At 53.5% G+C, this 20,145-nt stretch overlaps 4 protein-coding genes across 4 annotated transcripts; 2 read left to right on the top strand and 2 right to left on the bottom strand.

Moving 5' to 3' along the window:
• Positions 1–1,389: 1,389 nt before the first annotated feature.
• On the bottom strand, positions 1,390–9,608 carry CORC01_00515 (beta-ketoacyl synthase domain-containing protein; the record flags this gene model as incomplete). Its single annotated transcript, XM_022612172.1, has 7 exons — positions 1,390–2,244; positions 2,296–7,364; positions 7,430–7,906; positions 7,977–8,769; positions 8,891–9,159; positions 9,231–9,375; positions 9,435–9,608. 7 exons carry the CDS (start codon positions 9,606–9,608, stop codon positions 1,390–1,392), a joined length of 7,782 nt encoding a protein of 2,593 aa, XP_022481311.1.
• A 2,332-nt stretch (positions 9,609–11,940) lies between these two features.
• CORC01_00514 (TAM domain methyltransferase) lies at positions 11,941–13,991 on the top strand (the record flags this gene model as incomplete). Its single annotated transcript, XM_022612171.1, has 7 exons — positions 11,941–12,189; positions 12,285–12,415; positions 12,568–12,679; positions 12,744–12,762; positions 12,897–13,013; positions 13,193–13,805; positions 13,877–13,991. The coding sequence occupies 7 exons, from the start codon at positions 11,941–11,943 to the stop codon at positions 13,989–13,991; spliced, it is 1,356 nt and encodes a 451-aa protein (XP_022481310.1).
• A 1,302-nt stretch (positions 13,992–15,293) lies between these two features.
• Positions 15,294–16,016, top strand: CORC01_00513 (methyltransferase; the record flags this gene model as incomplete). Its single annotated transcript, XM_022612170.1, has 1 exon — positions 15,294–16,016. One exon carries the CDS (start codon positions 15,294–15,296, stop codon positions 16,014–16,016), a length of 723 nt encoding a protein of 240 aa, XP_022481309.1.
• A 1,543-nt stretch (positions 16,017–17,559) lies between these two features.
• On the bottom strand, positions 17,560–18,432 carry CORC01_00512 (serine/threonine-protein kinase; the record flags this gene model as incomplete). Its single annotated transcript, XM_022612169.1, has 1 exon — positions 17,560–18,432. The coding sequence occupies one exon, from the start codon at positions 18,430–18,432 to the stop codon at positions 17,560–17,562; it is 873 nt and encodes a 290-aa protein (XP_022481308.1).
• Positions 18,433–20,145: the final 1,713 nt, after the last annotated feature.

Genomic DNA, 20,145 nt, shown 5'->3' with positions numbered 1-20,145 from the left:
GGACGAGCCCATGTAAGCATTACTGAGTTTGTGCGCGTGAATGAGATGAACTAGCAAACTCGACTCTGCCGCTGACTCGGGGACAATCACGTGTGTCATGCTGCTCCCCGAGTCCGAGACTTCCTACCCCAACTGCCAGCTGTTTTCATCGGCATTGTTTATCCCAAAACGTCATAGAGGGGCGGCTTTTCGCAGATTAGCGTGGAATGGAAATGAGGTTCCCATGCCAGATGTACGAAACGGACTTAGAGTTTACGCCGTTTGCAGTTAGTCCCCTTGCTCGCCCTTTTTTTGTGGAACTCTGTTTTTTCCCTCTCGGTCTCGCCTGTCTGTCACATTCCTCGTTATCTGGCTGCCCGTTTGGGGGTGACACGGTGGTGTTCGCGCGTATAATCAGTAGTAGGCCTATCCATCCCCCAGGCATTACGCGCATTCGTTTAGGGGCGATGCAGATTCGAACAAATGCCATTCGCGTTTCAGAGATCCCGGTTCCGTTCATTCTGGGGTTCAAGAGAATTGCCGTCAAGTCCAACTCCCGGTGCCCAACTGCGGATCATCTTTGTGTGTTCATCACAAAGCCTCTGGCAAGGCCTTGGCAACTCGGGGAAAACTCTTTCAGAGACGCAACAACCGGATTGTTCCCTGCGGCCAGAGCGGATGCTCGGACGACCAACAACCACAAACTTCGCCAGCTTTTGGCCGTTACCCTGGCCGCAGATCGGGCACATCGGGGGGGTCCCGCCCCCGTCGTCACGCGAATTCACCGAGACTCCGTTCAGTCATGGCTTTCCTTTGCCCGCTCGTGACCAGCGCATTGGCACGGCCAAGATTCCTGGCCTTGAGCTCGGAAAAGACCGCGAGACAACCACCGGCTGGCTTGGCATGTTCGGCTCCCATGCTACCGGCCTTGCCGATTTTCGACGCGTATTGCAGGTTTTCACAACCAGTCTGCTTTACGAGGTGGTGGCCTGCTGCACTTCTGAACCTTACTAGAATCTGCTGCATCTCTCCTCACCAGACACTCCCGGTAAGCCCCTGGGCCCCTGGAAATCAAGCAGACATTCAAGTCAATTCATTCATTTAGCCTATCTTAGATGCGAACGATCACAGTAACCTTACTCCCCCAGAGGCCGTGATATTACCATGCAAACCTGGTCATGTCTCATCAATCATTGCCAGAAGAAAAGCGAGGAGGAAAAGAAACGCAGAAAAGCGAGAACCCGAAGAAAACAAGCCACTAAATACGCAAAAGAAAGTTCCCTTGGCATTGAGAACCCGACAAAACCCAGCTGGGCCTAAAGAAACCTTCTCGAGAAAAAAATCATTGAACAAGTACTTGCGCCCGATTGATGAATAAGTTGGAGAAAGATGCGCCAAACAAACTCTGCTTTAGTTATCGGGAAATTGCTGCCTCAGACTGCTCTTTTTCGTAGCAAGCACCGCCAACTGGGCAATGCTTGAGTTATTCGTAATGTCAAACACGGAAACCTCGGCACCGAGCTCCTTCATCAGCCATGATCGGAGCTCGACGGCCGTCAGGGAATCGATGCCGTACGCGTGAAGCGGCTTGGACGTCTCGAGGTTCAACGCGTCGATGCTCAGCATCCGCGCAATCTTAAGAAGCAAGGCGTCCAGCACGATCTCCTCGGCTTCCTTCAACGAAGTTGCGCCCTGCAGGTGCGCCTTGTGATTGACAGTCTTATTCGCGTCATCCCCCTTGTCCGTGTCGTTTGTCTCCGTCTGCCGCAGGTGGCTAAAGAGAGGGTCCTCTCCCCACGTCTGCGTCTGGTATCCCTCGGCGGCGGTCTCCTGGGGTAGCCAGAGGCGGGGGATGACCTGTGCCCTCACCGCTGCCTGAGATGGACCAGCGCTGGCCGGGCGGCAGTGATAATCCAGCACGGCGTAGAGCTCGTCCTCGGTGATGTGAGTCCATCCGGCGGAGGTGAGATAGTCCCAGAGTTCTGGCTTCTCTGCTACGTAGCCCACGCCGCGAACGATGGGAAGGTCGATCGAGACGGCGTTGACCCCCTTGGAGACGAGATGGTGCGCAAAGGCATCTTGGAAAGTTCCACCTGCGGCGTAGTTGGCCTGCTCGGGGCTTCCCGTCACTCCCACGGTCGACGAGAGAAAGACGAAGAAGTCCGTCTTGTCGCCGAGGGCGTTGTATAGGTTCTGTGATGCGTATACCTTGGGCTGCACCGCGGCCTTCCAGTTATCGAGGGACATATTCTCAACAAGGTTATCCTAGATGTAGATTAGTACTACTGGCTCCATAGAGTATGATCTTTAACTAACCTGAAGAACCATGGAACCTTGGATGCATCCTTTGGTAGGAGGCAGAGTCGTAGCAAGCTGGGCCATGACACTTTCCAGAGCACTAGCATCCGTCACGTCGCAGGCCGGAGTGACCACATTGTCGCACACAGACTCGAGCTCGGCGACCAGGTCGACCGCAGCCTTCTCGACGGCGCCGCGTCTCGAAAGAAGAATAAGGTTCTTGGCTCCGCGAGAAGCCATCCATCGCGCGACGGACCGTCCGAGACCGCCGAGACCACCAGCAATTACGTAAGACGCCTCGGGATCGAAGCTGCTGGCGAGCTTCCGGCTCGGCACAACCGGTATGATGTCTTCGTCGCGAGGTTCGAGTATGATCTTGGCGGCGTCATAATCTTCAGACTGCACTCGGCGGAACGAGTCTCCGATCTGCGAGAAGCTGTAAAGCGCGGTCGGCGAAGGCCGGTTGATGCTCTTCCAGTTTGCGAAGATGATGTCGACCATGTGCTGGAACATGGTCTCGGTGCGGGCGGAATCAAACGCGAGACAAGATGCGAGATCGAAGGATTCTAGACGGATATTGCGACCTCTTGGAACACGTGTACTTGAGATGCCGGCGCCTGAGCCGATATTGACGATGCGCCCGAAGGGTGCGACGCAGTCCACGACGCCATCGGTGACTTCGTCGTCTGCCGCAGTGACGAGGACATTGATGCCGCGGCCCTTGATCAGCTTCTGCTGGACCGTTCTCATTGACAAGTCTCGACTGCCAAAGACGTGGTCTCCGGGGACACGATATTCGTTAACGAGGGTGTCTTGTTCCGTCTGGTTCTTCACGGTCACGTAGACTTCAGCCCCTTGCAGCTGAGCAAGTTGAACGAATGCTTTTCCAATGCTAGAACACCCGTCGTGTAGCAGGACAGCGTCACCCTTGCGAAGCGAGCCGAATTCGCAGAGAACAGCGTAGGCCGTTGTGTAATCGACGGGCAGGACTGCGCCATCAGCCCAAGATACCCCATCTGGCAACTTGGCGAGCAAGCCGTCCGTGGATCGAACATGAGTCTTAATGGTGCCCGAGACCGCCAGTCCAAAGACTCGATCTCCGACCTGGAACCGGGAGGCCGGACCGGTCTTTGTGACCACGCCAGAAGCCTCCAGACCCAGCGGTGACTCTTCCGCCTTGCCGAGGACAGAAGCTACGTCACCGGTGCTGAGTCCACACGCCATGGTCTTGAACTCGACATCGTGGTCTCCCAAGGTTGTCTCAAGCAGGGCATCTTCCTCGAACCGAAGCGAGTCGAGCTGACCAATATCTCCGACCTTAAGGCACAGCGGGCGAGAGGCCTCGTCTCTCAAAGGCTTATGCGTGATGCTCATGACGCCAGTCTGGTGTTGAATATGATCGGTCATGTACTCTGCCTGAACAAGTCGAGACACATAGACCACGTTATTGACCACCCTGAACGAGTTATCGATGCTGTGCTGCGCTGCATCGAGAACCTGGGCGCACCTTTCGGCAATGACCTCCTCGGGGGCGTCTTTTTCAAACGAAAGAGTGAGGAAGTTGACGTCTGGTCTCTCCGAACGAACCACTCTTGCCAGACCGGTCACCAGCTCGGACTCCGGGTCGGGCGCGGTAGAGGTACCGCCTCGGGTCACCCACAGAATGTTCTTGCTTCTGGTGAGTACCCGCTTGAAGCCGTTGAAGGTATCCTCAGTCATGTCCTTCAAAGCAGGGTGATCCAGCTCGGAGAGAACCACGCAGGTTGCATCCGTCAGTTCCTTGTCAGCCAAGGCCGTAAGAGTGGTGGTGTCGTAATGGTTCCTTTGGCTGACTTGCGAGATTCTTGTAGCCAGCTCGACCTGAGCGGGTGTTTCGCTCGTCAGGATGTAGTGCGAGGAAGACAAGCAAGCTGCCGCCTCCGACGCAGGGTTGCTCGACACAAGGATCGAACTCATCTGATGCGGCGATGCTGCAAAATCATCAAAGACAGCATCGAGCCCGCTGAAGCCCGAGGCCCGCAGATGAGTATCCCACGAGTTCGGAGACATCAATGGACCCCAGATACGGTCCTTATCCTCCGACAACCACCACCCATGCAGCGTGCCGAAACAGAAGCTGCCAAGCAGTATCTCGACGTTTGTTATTTCAAAGAGAAGAAGCTTACCACCAGGCTTGAGCAACTTTCTAGCATTCACGAGTGTATCGTCAATTTTCGTAGTGGCGTGCAAGACGTTCGCCGCGACGATGAGATCGTACTTGCCAGCCTCGAATCCCTGGCTCAAAGGGTCATTTTCGACATTGAGCACCCGGAAACCCATCCGCCCGGCTTCTTCCTTGAAGTTCTCTTTGGCCTGCTCAAAGAACGAGGGTGAGATGTCGGTGAAGTCGTAGTGCTTGTACCGACGACCATTCTCCTGCGTCAACGTCGCCATGGCCGGGCGCGTGGCGCCGCCCGTACCGGCGCCGATCTCGAGGATCTCCATGTTGGGATTCTTGTGCGCCATGATGTCCAGGTAGCTGCAGAGCTGAGTGTAGCATCTCTTGGAGCCCAGACCATTGCTGTACACGTCCTCCGCGAGCTTGTCTTTGAAGATCACATCCAGCGGGTCGCGTTGTCCAGTGAGGATGTCTGAGAGTGCCTGGCCGACGGCGATGATCAGCTTTCCTTCCGACGCATTGCTTGCCAGGACCTTGGACTCAAGCTCCTCGATACTTTCGCTGGAAGGCTCGTCCGCATGCTGGCGGGCAACGTGTTGGAACCACTTGACATATCGCTGGTGGTACCATTTCATTTTTCCAACAGTGTCTTGGGAGAGAGATTCTGTGCAACGACGTATGTAAGCTAGGCACAGCGCTTCGCAGCTCAGCATCCAGGTGGAAGGGTCATCCTCCTTTGTGAGCGGCAGCTGGAAAAGTTGTGATGCCTGCTGCTTCGTCAGGAAACCCGGATCTGGTTTCCAGGACACGTTGAAGGCCGGGTGCGTTGGTGCGTCCGACTTCTCTTTCGACGAGTCACCCGAGATAGTCTTGAAGACGATGCCCGACATTTGAACCATCTCCTGGCCTTGCTCGGGGTGTGTCGCCCTCACATCTGACACCACCTCGCTACGTCCTTTGATTTGAGACTTCGCCGTCACACGGTAAGAGTCGTGAGACAGGCCCGGACGCGCCGAGATCCAGCCATCAGCCAAGTATGTCGGCACCCTGGTCGCTCTGGCGTACTTGGAGCTCGAGGCTAGGGCCGCCAGGTTGGCATGAACGAGACCATCGAGGGTAGCCGGGTGAACCAAGTGCGGCTGGACGTACTGGTGCGGCATCAACTTCATGATTCTTTCCAATGGAGAGCGAATCGTCGCCACCATGTCCAAGTCTTTTCCGAGACGCACGTTGCCCAGAGTCTGGAACGTCGGGCCAAAGTTCAGTCCCGAGTCTGCGAAGTTCCGATACAACTCGTCGACAGATACTTCCGTCGCACAGCCGTTACCACCAGACTGACTATCGTCTTCAGAACTCCGCAGGGTGTTTTGATCTTCTGATTCGTACTCCGTCTGCACAAAGCCGTGGCAGTGCTCCCTCCACGCGCCATCTTGCAGGGTCCAGAGCTGAAACTCTTGCCACGTCGAAGCGGTCGAAAAGCTGTTCTCCCGGTGCCGACGGAGGTAAAATTGCGATTCGACACCAACTACATCATCAGGGACTCGCAGGGCCAGCTTGAACGACACGTCCCTCAGCCTGAACCCCTTCAAGACCTTGCTCTTGTCGGCAATCTGTCGACTCGCCTCGATGGCCATAACGAGCATACCCGCCGCAGGGTACAAGATGTCCCCAACGACCTTGTGATCCTCGATCCAGGGGTTCTCCGAGAGTCGAATGTAGTTGCGCCACACCGCATTATTCCCGTTGAAGCCTGGCATGGGCGCTCCTAGCAGCTCGTGCCGGCCTACCGGTCTCTTGCGGAAGTCGTCGCTCAGCGTGCTCTGTACCCAGTACTCTTTCGAGTGATCAAAGGGATAGGAGGGCAGGTTGGTGAGCATAAGTGGCCTGGGCCCATGAGGCTCGTCTGCGTCGTTCACTTGCGCCAGGTTGACGTTGTAGCCGTGGCAGAAGAGGGTTCCGACAGATGCAAGGGCGGTTTCGACACCGGGCTTCTGTCGCATGAGGAGGGAGTGGTAGTCGATCTTTGAGCTGCCACGGACTTGCTTGACTGTGCTCATGAGCGGGCCCTTGAGCGCGCTGTGAGGGCCGATTTCTAAGAAATCAGTAATGGGTTCGAACGGGAGTTCCTCATCAGAGAGTCCGCTGACAACTCCGTTCACATGTTCAATGGCGTCTCCGTTGATGAGGCCGTTGACATTCCCATTAATATATCCGTTCACCTTCGGTGTGTCGGAGCCCTTTAGCATTTCCGTGACCGACTCAGTAAACCGGACAGGCGACACCAAGTTCTTGACCCAATACTCTGGCCGTCGAAGTTGTGAGGGCAGTATCGCAACTCCCATCGTTGAAGAGTAGAACCGGGGCTTTACAGGGCTCCTCAGAGTACCCTGCTGCAGCTCTCCCATCGCCAAAAGGTATTCATCGGCCATGGCCTTCATGTACTGCGAGTGATAGGCGATCTCGACGTTGAGCTTCCTCGCAAACACTTTTTCGCCACTGAGCAACTGGACCAGCGCGTCAATCTTTTCCGCGTCGCCGCTGACGGTGTGGCTGTCCGCGCTGTTCATGCAAGCGATCTCGAGGGTTCCGTCGCCGCCCAGCTGCTGGTTCACCCGATCTATGGCATCCTGTGTGGCCGCCTTGTCCAGGCCGACGGCGGCCATGCCTGTACTCGGTCGAGATACGGAGCGTGCAAGCTTGGCGCTCAGCTTTCCGCGGTAGTAGGCGATTTTCCAGGCCGCTTGTCGTGAGATGGCGCCAGCAGCGTAGGCTGCGGCCACTTCTCCGGACGAGTGTCCCGTGATCGCATGCGGGTAGACGTCCCAAGTCGAGAGCAGATCGATCATGGCAACCTGCAAAGCCGTGCACATTGGTTGGCAGAACTCGGGGTCATTGATACGAGAGGACATCTTTGACTTTGATAGTTCAACTAGTGATCCAAAACTGATTAGCAAACTGTTGCATACGCTTTGCCCAGAGTGTGGGAAAACTTACACGTCAGCGACCAACTGCAGCCGAGATCGTTGAGATACCGATCAGCCGCCAAGAGACTCTCTTGAAAGGCCCGGTATGCCAGCAAGTCCACGCCCATCGTCGCCCATTGCGCTCCCTGGCCCGTGAAGACAAAGGCCAGACGCGGGTTGGTCTTTGCTCGTATGGAAGTTGTCGTGGTTCCCTCGAGGGACTTGTGCAACTGGACCGGCGAGCTGGCGATGCTAAACGTCCTCCAGGAGTGACGGGTCCGCCTGCAGGCCAGTGTGTAACTCAGGTCCCTCAAAAACCGTAGCTGGGCGGATTCCCCGACGATCTGGGCTGCTTTTGTTGCAAGATAGTCCCTGTACGCGTCTCTTAACCGAGAAACGGCATCCTGGTCGTTTGCCGACAGGACGAAGAGACGTGGGGCGTCTTCATTTTCAAAGTCGTCTAGATGGATCCCACTATCCGAAGGGCGGTGAAATCCATTGACGCGGTCTGCGGTGGTTGTCAGGAAATGTCAGCTACATCCCATCATCATTGGCCAGGAATCAGTAAGGAAACTCACGCGTCCCGCTGACGGACGGCGCGTCTAGTTGTCTGGGGATCTTGGGGATCGTCTCCGTGCGGTGGTTACCGACTAGGCGTAGGCTCTTTAGGAAATGGAGCGCATCGTCCATTACCACGTGGGCGTTGCTACCACCAACGCCAAACGAGTTTACGGACATGCGGCGCAGGCCACGCTGCGGCCACGCCGTCGGCTTGGTGGGAAACCTGAGGTTCCACGAGTCTTGGATCTTGGGATTGCGCTTCTCGAACCAGATGTTCCCCGGGATGACGCCGCTCTCCAGCGTCAAAACACCCTTGATCACGGCCGCCACGCCCGCGGCGCCCTCGAGGTGTCCGACGTTACTCTTGAGCGCGCCCACGTACAACGGCTCGTCGGCAGACCGATGTGGCGCAAAGATCTCGGCGAGGGCGCTCGCCTCGATGGGGTCGCCCACGGGGGTGCCCGTGCCGTGGGCCTCGGCGAAGCGTGTGAGCGAGGGGTCCAGGTTCGCTCGGTCATAGACGTGTCTGATGAGCGCGACCTGGCCTGCTTTCGTCGGCTGCGTGATGCCGGGGGATCGGCCGTCCTGGTTCGTGGAAGAGTTCCGGATGACGGCGCGGATGACGTCCCCGTCTCGAATGGCGTCTGATACCCGCTTTAAGACCAGGGCCCCGAACCCTTCGCCGCGGGAGTAGCCGTTGGCCCGGTGGTCAAAGCTGTATGACTTGCCGTCCGGACCCAAAACACCCGCCGCGTCTAGCTTGAGTGTCATCTCGGGAGTCAGGATAAGGTTGCACCCGCCCACGACGGCCTAGTCCATGATGATGGGGGTTAGCCAAGGCCCGGCGTTGGGGTGGCGGGGAGTTAGTTGGTTTCAGTATCCCCGCCCCCTTTGAGTAAGGGACTTTGGTATAATTAAAGGAAAACCTCACCATGTTCACTTCACGAAGCTTGAGACTCATGCATGCTTCGTGCACAGCCACCAGACTACTCGAGCAAGCCGTGTCTACTGTTACACTCGGGCCCCGGAAGTCGAAAAACCACGAGACTCTGTTGCTGAGCATACTTGCCACTGTGCCCAGGGCTGAGTATTTATTCGGGATATCCAAGTCTTTTGCTATGTGATCGTTGTAATCGGCCGTGAAGCAGCCGACGTATACTCCGGTCTGGGTTCCGGCAACGGTTTCAAGAGGAATTCCGGCTTCATCCAAAGTGAGCATCGAGGTGTATAATCACTGTTGATTTAAAGAGAAAGGGAAGATCTTCTCTCACCATTTTCGAGGGCCTTGTAAACACTCTCTAACATTCCTCGTTGTTGCGGATCTATACTTCGCGCTTCTGTGGGTGTAATAGAGAAAAACGGCGCGTCAAAGGCAGATATGCTGCCTTTGAGAAAATGGCCATGGCGAACTCGTGTCTGGTCTACAAGTCAGTTTTCGGGGCACAACGTTGCGTAGCACGGACGGTAACACGCACGGCGCCACTCCTATCGGCATCCGGGTGCCAAAAGGCCTCTGCGTTGTATCTCTCCCGCGGCACTTCCGTCCGGGCTGATCTCCCGGCGAGTAACGACTCGTAGAACCGCTCTGGTGTATCACCGTCCCCGGGGAGTCTCGCGCTGAGCCCAACAATGGCAATGGGATCTCCCATTTTGTATCCGTAAAGGGGGCCTTATCGTCTAGTGTTTCGATACTATTGATTTACTCGGGTCCGTGCGGTAAGCGACGGTGAGAGTTTGGGGGGATCGTGGGAGTCGGGGAAATGAGTTGAGACATGGAACGAAATCCTTGGGACGAGACCAACACCTGGATCAGGGCTCCAGTAGATAGCAGCATTATGAGATGAATTCCACCACTTGATCCCCTCTTCTACTATGCATGTGGACTAGCTGGCTAGCAGGTATTTCTGGCGTCAAGCTCGACAAGCAAATTTACTCGAACCCTGGTCGAAGACCACACGCGTCATGTTGCAATGTACCAATGTCCAAGCAAGCACGGAGATGGCTCCAACAAGCTTCGCGATGACTGGAGTAACTTTTCCCACGGCACGTGGTGCATGAGGAGTAGGACAAGGGTCCCGGACAGAAGGGGAGATATATCAGATACGTGGATGATTATGAACTTGCGGTTGAAGGGCGGCTACGGCTGCCCCGTAGACGACGAGGTTGGCAAACAATGACGATTCCAATGGGCAGCCGTTCGTTAGGTAACCGCGTGCATTCCCATTCCATAAAGTCAATTATTGCTGTGCCTTGGCATGCTGTACTTTAGACCCTGGAAGAGTTAAGGTAGACTTGTTAGTGCAGGCGAGACATCCATCGGGCCCAGATACAGGGGACCACCGGAACACAAATTACACAGGATTCCACAGGCAGGTTTCGACCGGTTTCTGGTGTGTTGGCCAGCAACGTGCATGCGCCCCTATCTCTCTCTCTCTCTCTATCCCACAGGCTCTCTCGACTCGGAATCAGTCTGAACCCTCTTACAAATGAACTCCCATGATGATGACCAAGTCAAGACTCGAGGCACATTGTCAACCAGGGTCTAGCACACAATCTGCAATTTAAGGTGCTCAGACGGGTGGTGTGGGGGCGCGGGAGATTATTGTTGGTTTTCCCATTCGTTTCGGTTGCAGTTCTTCGGCACCACGTGAGGCCAACTCCCAATAGTCAAGCATAGACTGCATAGACTGCATAGTCGAGCAAATGGTGAGCTGTTCTCTTGGCCCTCCTTCCCCCTTTCCGTCGACAGCTTCTGCGCTTCTGCAGTCATTGCCTGGATCGGGAGCCAGGCCCCGGAGATCCGATGATGATCGCTGAGATAGATACTCCCAAGTCTGCCAGGATACTGTTCGCCCAATCACTGCTTCCACTGCTTCTGAAATATGGGAGGCGGCATAATGGCAGAAATTTTGACTCAGTGCCGTGTAAGCGGGTGCGATGTCACACAATGGCGTCCCAGGTGCCGAACCCTGGACGGGTCAGCGACAGGGGTAGTGCTTGGGGGCCCTCCTCTCGGCCCCATAGGAACTGCAAGGTCATGACTAGGAAGGTGACAGGTTTTAGCTGCCGGTCCAAGGCGTTGGGCCGCGTTGGAACGTTGAAAGCTGTGTGAAGGCGAGGCGGAGGTGCGCTCTGATAATAGGAGTTCTGACAGAAATGCGCCTTGGATCCGATATACAATGTTTGCTTCCCCTTTTTACAGACAGCACGGCGATGCCCACGACAAAAGTGCTTCATTCTGTCTCTCAATGTCGCCTGGCATGACGACTATAGACTGGGTTGCGAGGGCTTCTCAACCCCTCTTTGGGCAGTGACAGGCTGGTGCAGACTCAGAGTTGTCTGTCCATCCGGACACATTACCACATACTGATTCTGATAAAGCGCCGACACAAGCCCCGCAGACATTAGCAGCCACGGCTACGACCAGTACGAGGCTTACCAAACCAGAAGCCATCCGTACAAGGTTTTCTGTTTTAGCGGCAAGGGATGGAAAAGGGAGAAGCGACACACGACAGGGGCCGTCAAACACGGCAGTGTCCGGGAGATGATGGCATGGACTGAGTCGTCTGGCAACAGAGACCTTGACCTCGCAAAAAATTAAACTGTAGCCCTAGCCCGTTTTTTCTCCCCCAGAGTGTGAAAAACAAGACGAACCGCTTCTGGTCCATGGGACGACCTTGTCTATCCCGCCGCCGCACACTTTCTCTGGTTACACTGTCTATCACTTCTCTTCCCAACTAACCTTCTTTCCCCCCCTTGCGTTGTACGGAGAAGAGACGAGTCCGCATATTGTCGAGCCTTGCTGGAACCTGACGTGCTGACCTGCAACTTGCTTGTGCATTGCGTGTCTGCCTGGTAAAAAAACTTGGGACCCCCCCCTCATTCCCCGAATCCGCCCTCTCCAGCCCCGAAGCGCTCCCTTACCTTCCCTTCCCTTCCCCTTGCCCACACCACCACACGGTCTCGCTCGGAGCGGACCGCATGTTGATGGACAGGTTTAACCAACAGCGGCTTCGCAAAAGCGGTGGTAGCTCAGTCTGTCCTGGCTCGCCCGTGGGACGGCACCAGCCGCCGCGTCCTCCAACGGCCGCCAACAGCATCTCGGCCACCTCCACATCGACGCTGCTCACCGCTAGTTCATCGTCCGAACGTACCCGCAACTTTTCCACAGACACCAGGCCGCGCACGCCGCCCTCGACGAGACCATCGATGCAGTCAGGCGAACAAGACGTACGTATGAGATATCGACCCCTCCGTGGACCGTCGGACTACCGCCCGGCCTACCTACAAGTTGAACCAGCTGCTTAATCTCATGCCGCGAACAGGAGTACCCCGAGGATCACCCGAGTCCGACGTCCGATGAAGTGAACGAGGCCGTCTGGGCGGGAGGGTCCGACTCTGACGACGGGTCGGACAGCGATCCGACGCCCGGTCAGAGTCTCCGGGCGGTCACACAGTGAGTCTTTCATTCTGAGTCGATGATAAAGTCTTCCATTATTTTATTGTGTATCTTGTTTCAAGTTTATGCTCATTGGTTTAATGCATCTCGATACTTTATCGAACGCCTTTCTTTTCCCGGAATACTGACTATCCCTACCATCCGAGCAGCAGCGGTTCCAGCAAATCAAAGATTAAGACTAGCAAGACATCCATCTTCCAATCCATCTTCAACAAGTTTGCCAAGACTGGCAAACGCTTCGGCTTCGTGCCGAACAGCAAGGTACGTTGCTTGCTCCTCATTCGCTGCGAGTGCGCCCATGCTAACCCGCTTTGCCATGCTCTAGGAAGAACAAGATAGAAATGGTCAGCAGCCTTCACCGTGGTCCACCGTCCATGATTCCATGGCACCAACCTCTTCACCTCAGCAAGCATCCTGCGCATCCTGCAGGATCTAGACCGTCTAGATCAGACCCAGATATGCTGACCAGGAAGGGCAGTCCTCCAACACCAGATCATTGCCGAACTCTTCGACGGCAGACTCCACTTGGCCCCAGTCGTCAAGGCCAGGGCCGCACTCGATGTTGGCACTGGGCCAGGGCTATGGGCCTTAGTACGTTACCTTCCTATCATCATCAGTCACTCAACCCCCCCTCACCTTTCCCGCATGAAAGATCTAGCTACCCGGAGTGACTCGCTGACTAGCTTTCTCATGTAGGAATACGGCAAGTCGCTCTCGTTACTCCACGGGGCATCATTACACCGATCATGCTAACGCCAGTTGTACGCTTGCCAGCCAAGAAGAATCCAAACTGTGCCGTGATGGGCATCGATATTGAGAAAGTGCGCCCGCCATATAATGTGTCCAACTGTCAGTTCAAGGTCATGGATGCGACTGCCGACTGGAACCTCAACAAACAGTTTGACTTCATCCATGTCCGTATGCTCGGCGATATTATCGAAAAGGAAAAGTTCGTTCAGTCCATCTACAGCCACCTCAATCCTGGGGGCTGGGTCGAGTTCAGCGAATGGATCGCCATTCTGGTGTCCCCGGATCACTCGCTGGAGGGAACAGCATTTCACAAGTGGAACATGCTCCTTCAACAGGGTCTTCAAAACATGGGCCGATCCATGCACTACGTCTCGCAATATCAGCCCGTCTTAGAAAAGGCTGGATTCGAGAGGATGAAGTTGACAAAGCACGCCGCCCCTACCAACGCGTGCTACCCGGGTAAGAAATGTCAGCGATTTGGGACGATGATGTCCAATAACTGGAATGCCATCATCGAGCCGTTAAGCGTGCCGGTTTTCACTATTGGTCTAGGCTGGTCCGAGGCCCAGGTTCTTGCATTGGTGAAGAAGGTCCGCAAGGAGATTGACGATACGAATTACCATTCGTTCATGACGCTGTGAGTTATCTCTGGAGTCAAGTAAGGTCGACTCCCCGGGTCATAACTGACAAATCACATTCTGATATCAGGCTTACTATTTACTGCCGGAAGCCACGTAGCGGGGCATCTTCGTCCGCATCATTGGCGAGCTCCTCTCGCTCGGCAGCGCAAATGTCGGTGTCCAACGTCAGTTCACAAGGGTAAGAGGCGTCTAAAAATGGGTGATGTATTTGCAAGGATTGGGATATCATACCACCACTAAGCGTTTGCAGAGCAAGCAAGCGAGCGATTTTATTATCAGAAGGCTGTCCGGCTCCATATCAATATAGATTTCAGCCATTCCACAATACCGGGCTCAAGCAGGAACGGTCCCATATGTGCATGTTTCTAGTCATTTTGAGGCAAATGCTGCATACGCGTACGAAAGCGAGCGAGTTTCCCCCACCGACGGGCAATTTTCTGCCCTGGGCGGGACCTGTTTTCTCTTCCATCACTGTGATAATAGGCGATACGATGCCAGCTGCATTTCGTCGGCATCGCCACCCCGCAGTGCCCGCATGCCAGGATCAATAGACGGCTGAAGAGTTTGCAGGGCTACTCATGTAGGGTTGCGGCGCAGTCAGGCAACTCGATGCAAGCAGCAAGAGAATTACTATAAACGGGGGCCACAAAAAGGGTCCTATGATCCTATCTTCTCGAAGCACCGGTAGTCCCGCAGATCAGTGGTGCCAGTTGAAGCCATTCAGAGTTCAGACCATTCAAAACCCCTCAATTGCTCCAGGTCGGCATTGCTACACGTCACATGCATATTCGCTTACTTGGGGAGGAATGAGCTGGTATGGGCCAACCGGCTCTCATGGGGTCATCTGAGGGATTTAAAGCTCTACTCTGCAGACTGGAGCCAGAGGATAGGCAATCCGACAGGAACATGAACAAACACGAAGAGAATGGTTCCTTTTGCCAACGGCGCTAGCACCTACAGACATACGTAAGAGACTTTTTGCGTTTGCCCAAAGTAGAAGGGAAGCCGGTACTTAACCCACCGCCGTGCATATGTCAGAGCCACTTGTTCTGGGTACGGAAACCGGAGGATGCATTACATATTGCTGCAGCAGTGCAGAATCTTGAACGGAGCATAGTCCGACGCGGTAAGATCTGATTGGCCAATTCCGAACAAAGTACTTTTGTTAACGCAGAGTTGTACAAAGAAACAAACCCATGCTGAATCATACTGAGAGAAAGCCCGTACGTAGGCAAACGTAAAGTCGATTGCCACGGTAAGCGCTCGGTGGCATCTCACCGATAGAGTGCCACCGACAAGGTGATAATTGCCCAGTTCCCGGAAGATCTAGGGTTTTTCCAGCCTTTTGAGTTGTGTTTCTGTCAGACCTTACTCACGACAAACCAACGAGGCGCCATCCAATTGAGCAACCTTTCTCTCCTCCCCCTCCCCCTTGTTGCCAAGCTATCCCCTCCAAAACCAACCCATCCGTGTCATTGCCAACAATGGCCGACCTCGGGGCAGACCGCACCGCCGCCTACGGCGCAGTCTACTCGCCCTCCTTCCTCACAATCTTCTACGACAAGTACGTCTTGGGCTTCAATATGTCAAAAGTCTGGGGTTGCAGCACAGAACAAATCCTCCTCCCCTTCTTCAGCGAGAACTTCACCCGCAACCACCTCGACATCGGCGTCGCCTCCGGCTGGTTCCCGGCAGCCGCCCTGGCGCGGCCTTTCCGCGCCACGAGCAGACAGCGCATCACGCTACTGGATCTCACCGCGCCTCCCCTGAACGCGACGAGGACCCGCGTGCTGTCTGTCACGACGAATACCGAGGTCCGCTGCGTAGAGGCCGACGTCACGGAGCCGCCGCCAAAGCAGCTGCTCGGCGAGCGCTTTGACTCCATCTCCATGTTTAATCTGTTCCACTGCATGCCCGGTGGTAAGGCTAAGCTCCGTGCTTTTGGGTTGTACAAGGAACTGCTGAGCCCGGATGGTGTATTGACTGGCTGCACGGTGCTGGGCCCGAATGAGTCGACGGGGTGGTTCACCAAGTTCTACCTCCGGTGGTACAACAAGTGGTGGGGCGTTTTCAACAACTGGGATGACAAGAAGGAGGATATCCAGGAAGCGTTGGACCAAGAGTTTGAGGAGGTTGAGACATGGATCATTGGTCAGGTGATGTTGTTCCGGGCAAAGAAGCCCAGGAAAGCTCTCCTTGATGTCTGAATGTTGGGATGGATATGATACCTGCAGCTGCATGAGTAATGAGTAATGAATTGTGTGCATGACTGGACGTAAGGGATAGTGTTATCAACAATACAAAAACTCCAATCGCCCTTCTGAAACGGTTTTATCTCCTCAACTTTCATGCCATTGCTTACTTACAAGGAATTCACCTTGTTCCATTAATCCAGGACGACAATGCAGTTGGGTAGACCATGCTGAGATCTATCGCATTCTTTGAAGTCTCTTGCAACCGACGAGATGTTCTCCCCCTATAGCATCGGTAATCTATTATAAGCTAAAGAGGTGTTTACTTAAGTATCTAGGAATAGCTTTTCAAAAGATAAGTTGCGGCAAGCTTTACAAGATGACTAAGGGAGTGTGGTAAATGTTGATACGAAGGAGGCCCTGCACAGAGAGATGCAGAAGTTCGAAACCCTCTTAAAAATCTTCATTGGTAGATGGCTAGCTAAAAACAATAGGAAAACTAAGAGATCGGGCTTAATTGCCATTGCAAGCTCAGAAACACTACTGCGTTTCCAGACTTAAGTGCTTCTGGCTCAGGATCGCCACCAGCGTTCTGACGTCACCACAGGGCAAGCTTTCCTCGATCAAGGTATCGCACAAACATTAAATTTGGGTGACTCATTCGTCGGACCAACAAGACTCTCAAAGACACCTGCCAATCTGGTCCTATGGGGGGTATCATTGTGGGAGATGTGTGAGTCTGAGCTGTTCAACTGTCAGATCAACAGCGATGGGCGGAATGGTGTCATTGATCACGTCCCGAACCAGGTCAAAGCTGTGCCTTAATCAGCCTATAAAGCGGTTACGGCTTCGCAATGGAAGCGAATCTCAGAGACCTAGTCCGCAACGTTATTGGTGCGGCAGCAATCCCTCATAACTCATCATGAGTAGTCAATTATGACAGCAGGCAGGCGGCAGGCAGCAGCACGCCTTTACTGTGCTTCAAGGTGATGTTTAAGGCAGAGCCTACATTAAGGCAACCAACTGCCTTCATCATCGCGCCGATGGGCGGCCCATGTCGCCAAACTCGGAGACAATCCGAGAACATAAAAGGTCCACCTTCCACGGTCCGAGGAATGATACCAATTCGACTAACGCCAAACAATTGCGAACATACATATTGCCCTCTCATCTCTTCCAATCATCGAAATGCAATCCCAAGCAGCCGCCGACGAGCTGGTAAACACATGTCTCTTCAAGACTGAGCAGGGTAGCCCACGTGTGAAGACAAGCGACTGTGGGCAGACCGACTGCGTCAACTCCGGGTCATATGTGAAGCCAAAATGATAGTAAGGCATACCACACATCTCCTTTTTACGCACAATGTCTGATGAGCGCTTTTTCATAGCTACTCCCCGGCCGAGAATTCAAGACCGAAAGGCATGAAGTGCGCAGTCAGTGAGAGCGGCGAGCAAACCGCAAAAACAGCCAACAATTTGGGGTCATTGATGCAGGTACTCAAGGGAGGCAAGAATGAAATACAAATGTCACCACCATCTTTGAACAGTAAATTTTCCGTCTATTCAGTGAATTGAAACGCGTCTGCTGGGGCTCCCCGCAGCCAGGTACGAATCTCAAGCAGCGCATTGAGGTCGTTTTCAGGGCAAGAATGTTGAATCGCCTCATCATACCACTCGTACGTCCGGCCCACACCAACCAGACTCTCCCCTAATTTGCGACATGATCCAAAGTCGATGATGACCCAGTCATCTCTATCAATCGTGATGTTACTTGGATTAATGTCGTTGTGTACAATACCAAGGGAGTGAAGATGCGCGATGCCGGCCTGGATCCACTGTAATCCTCGGCCAAAGTCACCTAGATCTCGGTGAGTCGTGCTGAACTTTCTCTTCATTAAACCGCGAGGATTGACGGCCTCCATCAACGTCTTTCCGTACCTCACAAAACATATGCCGCTAATGTTGCCATCGTAAGCTTGACAGCCGACATATTTCGCGAGGTTAGGGTGCGGGCTTTCTTTCAGAAGCTCGCAAATCCGAACTTCATTCAGGACGTCGTTAGCGATCTGGTTGGGTTGGGGGCCGTTATGAACTTGGTCGTATGATAGTAGACTTGGTGTTTTGATGTACGTATTGGACGGCAACGGGTCTGGAGCTCTAGTAAAGGTACGCGAGAACGGCGGCTTGTACGCCGCGGTGGGTATCAGCAATTTGTTGATTAGCTGGGTTTCGCTGAGTTCCGATGATATGGGCTCTGACGAAGGAACAGCCGCGTGGTAGATCTCTTCGCCGCTTTTGAAAATAATGACGATCTTAGTAAATCTGAAAACGCTTTCAACTTCTTCAAAAGCCTCCCTTGTATCGAGGATATCGATGCGCAAACCTTGCGGTTCCGCAGCTGCCGAAGAGTCAGACACTACCGCGCGGGCCATATTATGTGAACCGGGACGAGTATGCTTACAGTGGTCAAAGCTTGGCCTCTCAGCCATATGTCTCTTTCAGGGCCTCAGCTGGTCGATGACCAGGCGGATTTTGGTGGATGTAGTAGGGAGTTTGGCGGCACAAGAGCGAGGGGCGAGAATTAAATATTCTGTGACATTTGCTTCGCCAGCATGACTAAACACCCCGCACACAACATTTCTTAGAGGACACGGCTTGAAACCATTAGACAGCGATCTTTATCGAACGGCGCCACCAAAGCAGCCAGAGTCAAGGAAAGGTTAATTAAATATATAACTAAGCTATTAAATAACTATAGGGAAATGTTATACATTTCCTAGGAACAGAACAGCCCGCAGTGACTGGGGTACTGTCCCTGGAAATCTGTTTCCTAGGACGTGGAGCTTCCTCAGACATTTTGGAAGCGGATGCGCTGTTACCAGAAACCAGTACTCGGGCTGTTTTTCATATTCCCAATGCCTGTCTTTGGCTGCATATCATCAGTCAGGTATAAACGGGCGTAGTGGCGGATTGAATTTTCTTTGAGGAGATGTGGGCGAGATATCCAGGAGAACGTTGTGAATCTCGCACACAAATTAGGATGGCAGGCATTCAGACACCTGAAGGATGCCAATTGAAGCCAGTCTCATATGTTACACTTGTTCTAGTTGTATGCACTTGATCATACCCTCATTAATGGATAACATTTTTAGGTTTCTAGAAGAATGAAAAGATTGAGATCAAGAAGAGAATAATGCAGCCCTCATTCAAACATGCGACTTTAGGCAGTATGTCAGGTCACCTTTGTAAGCCCTATCAATCATGTCTAGGTACCTTAAGGTAGGGGAATTAATCACCTTAGTCTTTTCAATGCCAAGAATTAGTGAAACGCTAAAAGTCCAACAAGCTAGGTTTTCATATGTCGTGTGGAAAAGTGATTTCCCTATCAGTTCCGTATATCATCGGGGGTTGAAGCTGTGGTCTCTGCGGCAAATTTATAAATACAAGTCATCGCGAAAGTTGACAATGGCGTAGGTCTGTTTGAAATCTCCACACAGCGGTAGATTTCATGAAGACTGGGCGAACCAAATCCTAATGTCAAGGCTCGGCTTTCATGCTAGGAAACCCTCATGTAGGATAGCAAAATTTCATCGCGTTAAACGCATTATCCGGGGCATCAAAAACTGGAGCATAAGATGTGTCTCAGATGCCGAGAGGCTGATTTTGTTTCCGCCTTAGTTCAATCTCATCATACTTGATCCGGGTGAGACATGTTGCAACACCTGTACTGTTTCCCCTCGAAGGAGATAATTCTCTTGACCTTGGCTTGTGTCCCTTCTCAAGTCAGCAACCCTCTTCGAAAATTCGCGGAATCTCGCTCGAATTTCCACTCCTCTCTTGACAAACGGAGCATATGATAATGCGCGTTAGGGAATCAGTAATATCTTAAAACTGTTAATCTGGGCTTGATTGATGCCACTAACCATGCCGAAACAATGGAATCAACTTCAAACCGTTCGTTGTCAGCCTACGAGGAAATCAGATGCTGCAAACTTCGGGAGTCTCTCTTGGCTGTTTCCCCATTAACTCATAGGCTTTTGATTACGTTAATGGAGGTCAAAGACCACTGGGCCGCTAAAGTGACGAATGGGCTGTTCAGCACAGGCAATTCGAAATTTGGTAAGCTAAGCATATGTATCTTCAGC

Source organism: Colletotrichum orchidophilum (genome assembly GCF_001831195.1).
Source record: "Colletotrichum orchidophilum strain IMI 309357 chromosome Unknown Scaffold_3.1, whole genome shotgun sequence".
Classification (NCBI taxonomy): Eukaryota; Fungi; Ascomycota; class Sordariomycetes; order Glomerellales; family Glomerellaceae; genus Colletotrichum; species Colletotrichum orchidophilum.
This window is presented reverse-complemented; position numbering and strand designations above follow the sequence as displayed.